Source organism: Amblyomma maculatum, chromosome 8 (genome assembly GCF_055883805.1).
Source record: "Amblyomma maculatum isolate TAMU_Amacu chromosome 8, ASM5588380v1, whole genome shotgun sequence".
NCBI classification, from domain to species: Eukaryota; Metazoa; Arthropoda; class Arachnida; order Ixodida; family Ixodidae; genus Amblyomma; species Amblyomma maculatum.
This window is the reverse complement of record NC_139351.1, coordinates 38,379,479-38,390,344: the sequence shown is the minus strand read 5'-3', so window position 1 is coordinate 38,390,344 and position 10,866 is coordinate 38,379,479. Positions and strand designations below refer to the sequence as shown.

The following is a 10,866-nucleotide window of genomic DNA, read 5'->3' as shown; positions in this document are numbered from 1 at the left end:
TCATATGTCAATATGCAGGAAGTTCCTGAGAGACTGCAAGGCACACTGGCTGTACTAATGGAGTCTATCATGCATGCATTTATCGCTTATTGAATCTACGCTGCAATGTTTAAGTAGGTTAAGTGTTGTGTGCACTAACGATATGCAAAGAATTACCTATGTGCGCACTGGTTTCATGGCACTAGGACACTGAGAAAAGTTACATTACTCAGTGCTGCGGCAAGTGATGTTTTTGAACCAATTACCGTTTTGAACTTTTTTAATTGCTTGTGGTCTCAGAACACCTGTTTCAAAACTAGGTGGGTGCACGCAGCAATTTTAGTATTAAGGATAACACAAGTGTAAAATATCGAATAAAAGCACAAAGCATCCTCAATAAAAAAAATTGTTTCATGGTTTGGACACTTGTTATGCCACATTATTATTTTTGTGGCCTCTAAATACAGCTGTATTCTTTCAACAGGTCTCAAGAAAAGACATGTCTACACAGTGGGAAGATCTTGGTCACAATGACCACACCTATTGTAAATCTGGTCTGCAGTATGCCTTTGGAAAGGGGCAAGTCTTGTCATCTAACCTGACAGAAGAGGACTGCCAATTTTATACAGGATTGTCAAAGCCCGCATTTGACAGCTTAGTCAATGCTGTAAAAGTTGAAAGCAGCAAGACGTTCTTAAGGCTCTCAGTAGAGGACCAGCTGCTGCTGACGCTAATGAGATTGCGGCTTGGTCTACTTTATGGGCACTTGTCAAGGATATTTGGCATATCAGTTTCATACGTGTACAAACTGTTCATGCACACCTTATCTGTGCTGCACAAGATCATGAAGAAAATTGTAGTGTGGCTGCCACGGTCGCTGATCAGAAACAGCATGCCAAAATCTTTCACCGAGAATGGCTACGAGAAAACAACCTGCATCATAGACTGCTCCGAGGTCTTCCTTCAGAGGCCAACGAAGCTCCTTGCTAGGGCTCAAACCTACAGCAGTTACAAAGCGCATAATACAGTCAAATTCCTGACCGCCATTGCACCGAATGGCTATGTGATGTTTGTGTCACCTGCGTATGGTGGAAGAGCTTCGGACAAATTTATAATGAGTGAAAGTGGTGTTGAAGATTTTCTAGGCCCAGGTGATGAAGTAATGGCTGACCGAGGTTTTGTGCCAAGCACAAATCTTGAAAGTCAAGGTGTCAAGCTCAATGTGCCAGCTTTCACAAAAGGTAAGCACCAAATTTTGTTCTATTGCACACTGTTCTTGCAGGCTAGTTGGTTCATGCCGAAGTCAATCACTGTGCGAATAGGACGAGGACAGGAGACCATGGATGCAGTGTACCCATGTTGCCGCATTTCCCGGCCTCTGGTCCTTGTATTTGCGCAGCTTTAGCCTTTTTCTTTCTCAGACTACACTAACCTGTTTGGTTTACCTACTGCTTCTTTACAGGAAAGTCTCAGCTCAGCGAAAGTGAAGTAACTCAAACCAGGAGAATTGCGTCGGTGCGCATACACGTCGAAAGGGCCATAAACAGAATCAAGACATTTAGAATATTCAAGCAAGCCCTGCCAATACAATCAAAGAAAACCATAAGTGACATGATATTTGTTTGTGCTGGCCTGTGCAATTTAAACGGCCCCTTAATTGCAAGACATGTTGAAGAAAAGGATGAGTAAATGATCAACATTGTACTTCATCATAGTGTCTTTTTGGCAATAAACTTTATTGCATTGTGTGTTACGTGGCGAGAAATTCTTCACACGAAATGAACTGGCACATGCACTTGTCCAGCTCTGAAAAGTTCAACACTCCTGGGATCACAGTTCACATAATTTCATGTACTCCTTACACAATGAGAGCTTGCCATTTTCATGCTGCTTTTCGATTTCTGGCAACAGCTCACAAAAGTAGAACCTTTGTAGTCTTGGCACTTGAGCACGTACAAAAAGTGCTTTCAAAAGGCACTGCTATGATTGCATCACTTTTCACTGTCCAGACATAAAAGTAGCAGAGTTTGCGCCCAGTACAATACATCTGGAACTGCACTTGCATGTAATACCCATTTGGGCCATTCTCTGCTAATATGTACTTATCGCCAACTTCCTTGACATCATATTTACCTGATATTATTAGACCTAACGCATCCATTACGTATGGGCATTTCACTTCTAAAAGTGCATCAGCTGCCTGCAAAACACCGTCAGGTGAGGCAGACAGCGAAGGCATTGTTGCATGCACAACTGTGCCACTGAGTGTCACATTTAGCCCGGTTTTTTTCGAAAACTGCTCACGGGCAACAGCTTCATATTTGTGGCCGTGCTTAGTTGCAGCATTTCCAGGAAAGTTTGGTGACAACATGGTCATTACTGCAGCTTTACATGACGTTGTGCTCTTTTTTGGTACTCTTTTCACATTTGATGCCGTCAGCCTCAAGCAGCGAGCAACTTTCCAAAGTGGGCTGTCCTGTTCTCTCGTATTTTCTTCTAGGCATGCAGCAGCTCTTGGTGAAAGAACTATGAACTTTGCATAGAAGCTGTTGCACCGGTCACAGCTATCGGGCAGTGCACTGATGTCATCGTGGACGATGTGTTGCAAGCAAACACTTTCTTCGGCTGTTGGTGTGGGCTGGTGAGGTGCTGTGAAGGTTGCGTGCAGCAGTGTTCCTGAAAGTTAATGTAGTCGAGCATGTCAGTGGAGTGAATGGAGTTCAATTAGCAAGCAAACACGGCTTCACAAGAGCTCAGTTTCAAAACATTTCTGATCTTTAGGATAAGAAACCAACATCGGTATTCTGCGGCGTACAAAATGTAAAGCTACTAATTGCAACTACCGTTCATTGTCCACAGTAAAACGTGCTTTATGAAAGAATAGTGTTGGTGTTAGCCAGTTAAGCTACTTTCATCAATGAAAAAGCTATCCTTTCACGCAGAACGGTGTTTTTTAAGCTGTTATTGTTGCAGCCAGTTAAGCCACTTGTCAATAACAAGATATTCTTTCATACAGCACAGCAATTTTCTAAACTGTTATGCTTCCGTAATGAGTAGTGAAATTTCGGAGATGCTATAAAGCATACCTGGTACGTTGAACAGCTCCGGGTAACCGGAGTCTTCATGAGACTTCCTGATTTCGGCTTCAGAAAGCAGCACTTGTGAATTTCGTGCTGGACGTTGCACAGTGCGATCAACAGTCTCTTTCTGAAGGTGGAAGCTAATTCCTTCAATTTCAGAGGGCTGGACGTTTCGTGTAGTGCCCTTGTTCCACTTCGCCGCTTCATCAGTACATGTCCTTCCGGTAAGGCCCCGGGCGACTGCGTAGTCTACTTTCCATAGCACAGCACCAACATGGCTACAGACTCTAGCTTGGCCAGCCATGCAGGTGCAGCCTGCACGTAGCACTTCGCCTTCCTTCGTTGCTGACACCCACACACGGTGAGGCTTGTTGTGAACAGCTTGTGATGGCCTGACGTCTGCCTTCAAGATCATAATGTCATTGTTGACTTTATGTAGGAGGACTTTTCCCACCCAGCCCGACTGTAAATAATTATATGATTGCAGAAACTTGTATGACCGTACTTCTCGCAGGTCACAGGCTTTCGAATGTAGCAAATATATGATATCTGGTCCTCTAATTTCGGGCCAATCCTTCACATCTTCTGTCCATTCTTTGATGTTGTCTGGGTGGTCGTAGACAAGGTTTTCTGCAAAGAAAAAGTGAAGTCAGTCATCCCCATGTTTCTATTAAGGTGGGAGCAAAACGCCACTTTCTTTTCCACATGCCCATTTATGCTTCTGAAAACTTCCCTGCAAATAATTTGCTGAGTACGAACGAACATCAGAAATAATGCGCCGGTTAAGAAACATTTAACATTTCAGTCTAACAATATAAACACTGGCTCAATAATGGGATTTTGCTGACCCATTTTGCGGCACGGCTGGGAGGGCGCCTGTGTTCTTGCGATGCCAGTGCACTTTAAAGATCCCCAGGTGGTCTTAACTATCCGTAGCTCTTTACTGCGGCGGCCCTTATAGCCCGAGTCGCTTTGAGGTGTTGAACCCCACATACCATATTTGCAAACAACTTGCGAGAAGCAAGCTCTTCGACCCAATACTTTCATGTATGTAGATGAAGCGGCTACGTTTGTTATTCTTCCAAGCACAACTTTTTTCAGTGTCTAAAAAAAATTAAACAATGCTGAGAGCGGAACTCGTCGATAAAACAACAATGCTGAGAGAGGAACTCGTCGATAAAAATAATAAACAATTCTGAGAGAGAAACTCGTCTATAAAAAAAAAATTAAACAATGCTGTGAGAGAAATTCGTCGATAAAAAAAAAATAAACAATGCTGAGAGAGGAACTCGTCGATAAAAAAAAAATTAATGCCGAGAGAGGAACTCGTCGATAAAAACATTAAACAATGCCAAGAGAGGAACTCGTCGATAAAAAAAATTAAACAATGCTGAGAGAGGAACTAGTCAATTTGTATATAACACTTCACAACAATCTGAGAAATTCATGGCTTATGAGGGATGTATGCAGCACTTTTGCCCGCCAAAATATTGTCTCGGCTTTCACCTGCGCCCTACGCGGCCCTGCACATGAAGCTCATTTCGAAACATAGCACCTGGCTGCATCAGTAACGCTCAGATCTGCGACCGCTGTCTCGCGCCGGTTCGCAGAATGTACCACACTACTCGAGCGTCACGCTTCCTTCTTTTGCTAAAATTGTTAAGAGCAACAAGCGTTGCACCAGGTGCGATAAACAGGACGATTGAGCTTCTGCTTCTGCGTTGCATTGTGTGGGACAACCACCACATGTTTACCGACCGCTGTCATGCGTCGGCTGGCCGCCGGCGCCTCCTTGCCGAGAACTACGTACGCCTTTGCTTTCGCTAGATCGGGTTACCCTCAACCGCGGAACGTAAAGATCAGATTTAATCCACGACTACAGTCACTGTGTGCAGCAGTAATAAATAAAAATACTTACCACTGACTAGCACGCCGGGCCTCGAACCCGACGCGTTTGTCACCAATGCCGACGACGAAGCGCCGGATCCGCTGGCTGGGTTTGCGTTGGCCATTACTTCACACTGGTCGTTCGTGTGAGCATATGAATGGCGTATTAGGTCATGCGGCACAACAGAGGTGAAATGAAAGGAAGAAGCAGTACGAAACACGGCGCCTTGAAGGGCACAAAACAGGTGCACGGCCGTCCGCCTCAGGTTCAGGTTTCACAAGCACAGTCCAAAATGGCGGCATAACCTGTGTCGACGCTAGACGTCGCCCATATCGGGCAATATGGCGCTACTGAAACGACGATTTGTGAAAAGGTCTATACCAGAGAGGGTATCAGCAGACGATGTCGACAGAGGGCATTTTATCAGACACAATTTCAGCGACCCCACTCAGCTTGAATAATACTCAGATCGACGGTTTTCGGGACCCACTCAATCTGCTGCACTTCTCGACTTTTCAGATTTTCTCTGATGTTTTCGCTGTTTGAATCGAAGAGAGATCCTATTGAAACAAGTAGGCGCAGTTCGTAATGGACCACTCAACACGTACAATATTATGACGTAGTCGATGATGTCACGGTACTTAGATGCCAGATGAGGCAATTCTGTGGATGTCAAAGAGACACACACTGACCACTGCCCCCCCCCCTTCCCCACAAACACATACATTCACAAAGGCTCAAACACAGGAGGCAACTCTCTAAACGTATTATCTGGTTATACCGAGCGTTGATGGCACGCCATGCATGCCGCCTTGAGTCCCACACGGGAAGTGCTTTCGTTACTAAAGAGTAATTGTTTCAAATCATCAAGATTCCATTACCTACGTTCATGCGCAAGTATCCAACGTGTTATCTCCTTTTCTAGCGAAAGGCATGCGTGGCTTCCGGACTGCCACTCGGTTCCTGGGGCCTACTTCTAAACGCTGAATTGTAACGGCGCATATACTGGCGGACACTCGGTGCCTTCTTCAATCTCATTTGCTGTATCTGAAGAATTTGCATACGCGGCAGCCGCTATATATAAGCTCGTCTTCGTCAGGGCTTGTTGCACCAAGAGGCCGATTATGAGGAGCGCCGGACAGGCGATTTCATCCCGGTATGCTTGAATAATGCGTTTCACTTTGTCAGTACATCTTTCATCCACAGGAGCGAATTGGCGTTGCGAGTATTCTTCAAAATAATGTTCCACTACCCTCGCGAGCTCGCTTCTTGGAGCACGCGACGTTGCTGTATCAGAGAATGAAGCAACACTACTGCTTTCGTCTAAATTTTTCTAATGAAAATTAATGGAAAGAGAAGAATACGATGAATATTTGATCGGTTGTCTTCGACGGGTCTCCAAGTTTCGGCGTAGTTTTAGAGTATTCAGTGTTTTTCCCGCTTGTGTCCACAACGTGCGACGATCTGGGGGTCCCTGGCCACCGGCGGAAGCATGTCAAGCGACCTGTTAGGCGCTCTGCACCGTATGTTTTTCGACACGAAACCCCACCATCAGCCGCACTCCATGGCGCATTGATGGCTGCAGAGCCACCGGCTACTCGTGCGGCCCCTCTAGTGGCGGCAACAGATCAGGGCCCTGCTAACAAAAGACCACGCGAAGAAGAAGCCAGTGATGCGCCGTTGGGTGGCCACGCAGAGGACATGTACTAGGCATCCTTCATGGTTGTGTCCTGCAAGAAAAGAGAGCTGCTGGTGTTCCGATTGTCTTCAGGCCCAGCGAGGTAGGAGGCAATCTATGGAATGCCAACCCTAACATTGTGTCCCCGGCAGATGTAGCGTCGGCTCAATAAAAAGTTCTCAGCCATCGTCTTTACAATGATGGGAACTTAATGGTTACAGTATCGACATTGCCTGCTGCCAACCGTTTGCTCACAGTAACTAAGCTGGCTGGATTGGCTGTAGAAGCCCGGTTACCGTATTCTTACACATCAAGCCATGGGAAAATTTAAGACGTACCTGCAACCTACTGAAATGAAGATCTGCAGGAGTATCTACGTGACTAAGGCGTCCTCTCAGCAAAGAGGCCAACAAAGTACATTCCTGAGAATTGTGTCACGTGGAAAGAGTTACGCCGCCATTTCGTTATATTAGAATTCTCAAAAGATGCACCACTGCCTCAAAGAGTGACGCTTGGGTTCTGTAGTTACCCTGGAACTGAGTAGGTCGCAGTAGCGACGCAATGCTACAAATGCCAGAGGCATGGCCACACATCGAGATACTGTACCGGCCCCGTGCGATGCAAAGTGTGTGCTGGCCCCCATTCGCACAAAGAGTGCACTTTGAGAGTGAAACCTAATTACGCAAACTGCGATGGACCACACCCTGCTTCATACGGAGGTTGGGTTAAACCGAAAGCTGCTACAATTTGCACGCTCAGTGGAGCAAGCACAAGTGAAATCGCCCAAGCGTCGTTATCCACCACCTACCTCTCACGTGGTTCTTACAAATGCATTGAATCTATCAAAAAATTAGTCACCACAACGTGAAAAATCACATAATGGAAAAACGCGTGATGTCACATACGCGGCTGCAGGCAGAAAGAAGCGTGGAATGTTCGTTCGCTTTTCTCCTCCATGAAAACAATAGCGACACTCCGCACAAGGCCCGACAAACAACTTCTCTAGCCTAAGGCAATGCAATGTAACAAGAAGATCAGCGAAAGGCAACAAAGTGGAAGCACCGAACAAAACCTCACATCCCTACTCATTCCGATGCTGTTTGCCGCCCTCAAGGCACTTGTTCTCGCTAACCCTTCGTCACGAGGACTCCCAGAATTAGAAACTGTTCTAGCAATGGAACCGTTGCTGTCGGTCTCTTACGCTCCGCAGAGGCGTAATATGACACATTTGTAATCATGGCTTAAACAGAAAGAGCTTCACCACGGCTGACCATCCACAACATGTTTCGCACATGCACCAGTTGAACGCTCGTGGCTTACGCTCAAAATTCTCGGATTTTCGGCAGCTTGTGCGAGCGAACCACTTCCCTCTCATAGTCATATCTGAATCGCGCGTGGAGAAAACTTTCAAACTACGCGGATACTATATACATCATTCACAATGACCAGATGACGATAGCAGGTTTCTGACTGGCTTTCGCAAGGATATCCCTGCCTCCTTGGTTGAAGTTCCGCCTCACAATGGCAACGAATATGTGTGCACCCTAATATTAGTTGGAGGACAAGAGTACATTTTTAATGGAGTATACCCTTAGGCAGGCCATTCGATGCTTCGAGGCTTGAAAATTTGATAATAAGGATGCCCACTCCACATATTATTTGCGGAGACTTCAACGGCCACAATGAAATTTCGAAACCTCACGCACATGTGCCTGAGGCTCCACGCTTGCAGAACGTCTTTCAAAATATTCAATTGAACCGCTAAATGACGACAGCATAACTTATCTCCGAGGCCTGACGACTGCCAGCAACATTAACTTGACCTTTGTGACAAGTTCAGCTGCCCACAACTTTGGCTGGCGCACCAATTTGGAAACACATGGAAGTGACCATTACCCAATCCTCATATCAGCTGTCAGTACGCAGATGACGTTAAAGAAATTTCGTATAAAATCTACACACTGGGATATATACAAAGACGATGCAAGCAGAGGTATTACTACCGCAATCCGAAATGAGGAATTAATATCGACCATGGCGTATTGTCTGAGAGACAGCACGCGAACCACAGCTAAATGCGATAGCTTACCCTCAAATGATCAGACATTTCAAAGGCTGTGCGCTATTCGCAGGCGAGATGAAAGGAAAGCTTTGCGCCGAAAAAAAACATTGAAGATATTCGTGCCTGCCGACGCACACAATGTCACATTCGACGCTACCTCGATAAGCTTAGTCGGCAAAGATGGCGTGATGTTTGTTCTACGCTGGATGCGCTCCAATCAGTAGCCAAAATATTGGCATATAGCTCACGGTATGCGCAAGCCCCTTCAACAGCTTCACCCTTTCACAGCAGTACATCTGCATGAACTAAAATCCATTGAAGAAGTCTCAGAAGCATACTGCAGACTACTGTCCGCGGGGTCAGGGCCTTCCGCACATTTGACAGATGGTCTGTCAGGCATCCCCCAGGCGGCAGTGCCAGCGATGGACCTAACGTTCACTATTGAAGAGTTATCCACTGCTATCGCGGGATAAAACAGACGGACGTCTCCGAGTGATGATGAGGTGGCCTATGACGCTATTGCAAAGCTACCGCACAATTGCCGCCTTCGACTCCTGGAATACTACAATTCTTTCTGAATGTCGGGTGAGGTTCCCACGTAATGGAAGTTGGCGGAAATTATGCCCATTTTGAAAGCTTCTAAACATCCAATAAGTTATGCAATCTTCCGACCCATCTCCCTACTCAGTTTCGTAGATCAGCTTGTGGAGCGAATGATCTCCAAACACGTCATCTGGTTTCTCGAGAGCCGAAATGAATATCCTCAAGAAATAAACGGGTTTTACCTGAATACGTCTGCGACTGATAATGTAATTACTCTTGTCTCATCACTTGAAGTGCACCTTCACGCTGGGTACATCCCGGGAGCCATTTTCATTGACATAAAGGTTGCTCTTGACTCTGTATTTCATCATAAAATTCTTGCAGCTTTGGCCAGCCTTGGCCTCGGAAGAAAGCTTTACAACTGAATTGGACACTATATACAACAGCGGCACATGTTTATGAGCCCTCCACATCGTCCAGCCCACTTTCAAGCAGTGAAGAAGGGCGCACCTCCGGGAGTTGTTCTCAGCCCTCTCCTGTTCAATACTGACCTCATACATATAACAAGAAACCTTCCACAAGGAGTACGCATTGACAATTTTCGCAGATAATATCTGCATCTGGACTGCATCAAGCTCGCGTTATACAACGCAGGAGCGAATTTTGAGAGTATTGCGGCACATCTCAATGTATCTGGCTACACTTCGCCTGTCACCATAACAGTATTGCTATGGCTTTTATAAGGAAAACAATGACTCATACCCGCCCCTTCTGGGTAGACGGTGACTATCGTATGTACTATCTCAGCGATTCCTAGGTGTTATAATCGACAGTAACCTCTCTTGGGCACCATTGATTAAAAACCTCCACAAAAGAACCACAGTAGCATCGCAGGTTTTCGGAGTCATGGCGGGAACACGATGGGGCAGAAACAACAGGCCCATGGTTCTACTTGAAAAGGCCTACACTAAAGGAGCGTTACGCTACTATTTACCGGTGCTTCATGGGTTGTCTCCAACAAGCAAGAATATTCTTGAAGCCGCATGGAACAACTTTTTGCAGATATACCTTGGACTCCCAAAGGGATCCTCTGCGTCAGGAACGCTTGCAGAAGCAGGATGTCTCCCGCTATATGTGATTGCCGCCCTAGAAACTATGCTACCCATTTCCGACATGTCCTCCAAGGGAAAAATCATTTCTTGCACCGTGTTGACCAAACTCACTGCAACTCTGCCTTTGGTGAAGCTTTACAGCGTCTGGCCCTTCCTACTATTATTCAGCCACGTAATCTACTACCAATCACCTTTCTTCCATGGACACTATCTTCTCTAAAGGTGAATATATCGGTTCCTGGCATAGATGCGAAGAGCCGCATGCCAGAGGCAGCACTTCTGCAAGCCGCGCTCTCTTACTTAGTTAAGGAATATACTCAGTACACCCACATATTCACCGAGGGTTCAACTGCTCAAGGCACTTCATCCTGTGCCCTTTATGCACCCTCAACAAACCATGTTCTGTCTTACCGGCTGCAGCGAAAGACATCATCTTGTGCGGGGCTTGTCCGCAACCCGCCGAGCACTGTGGAAGAATTTGAAAGTGAAGCATCGACCATCGAGAAGACGTTGGACACCCGGAT

The 10,866-nt window shown here is 46.1% G+C and overlaps 2 protein-coding genes across 2 annotated transcripts; one reads left to right on the top strand and one right to left on the bottom strand.

Annotated features, from left to right (window-relative positions):
* Positions 1 to 478: 478 nt before the first annotated feature.
* LOC146181014 (uncharacterized) lies at positions 479 to 1,266 on the top strand. The gene is made up of 2 exons (XM_084575683.1): positions 479 to 1,220; positions 1,262 to 1,266. Exons 1-2 carry the CDS (start codon positions 479 to 481, stop codon positions 1,264 to 1,266), a joined length of 747 nt encoding a protein of 248 aa, XP_084431809.1.
* A 905-nt stretch (positions 1,267 to 2,171) lies between these two features.
* Positions 2,172 to 5,071, bottom strand: LOC146181013 (uncharacterized). Its single transcript, XM_084575682.1, has 3 exons — positions 4,978 to 5,071; positions 3,066 to 3,689; positions 2,172 to 2,179 (listed from the first exon to the last, which is right to left on the bottom strand). The coding sequence occupies exons 1-3, from the start codon at positions 5,069 to 5,071 to the stop codon at positions 2,172 to 2,174; spliced, it is 726 nt and encodes a 241-aa protein (XP_084431808.1).
* Positions 5,072 to 10,866: the final 5,795 nt, after the last annotated feature.

What these genes read in the sequence shown, in the direction of transcription:
- LOC146181014 (XM_084575683.1), top strand. Translation starts at nt 479, where the DNA reads ATGTCTACACAGTGGGAAGATCTTGGTCACAATGACCACACCTATTGT.
- LOC146181013 (XM_084575682.1), bottom strand. Translation starts at nt 5,071, where the DNA reads ATGGCCAACGCAAACCCAGCCAGCGGATCCGGCGCTTCGTCGTCGGCA. An exon ending in GCCCGGCGTGCTAGTCAGTG is followed by an intron (nt 3,690 to 4,977) that starts GTAAGTATTTTT and finishes TTTTCTTTGCAG; the next exon opens with AAAACCTTGTCTACGACCAC.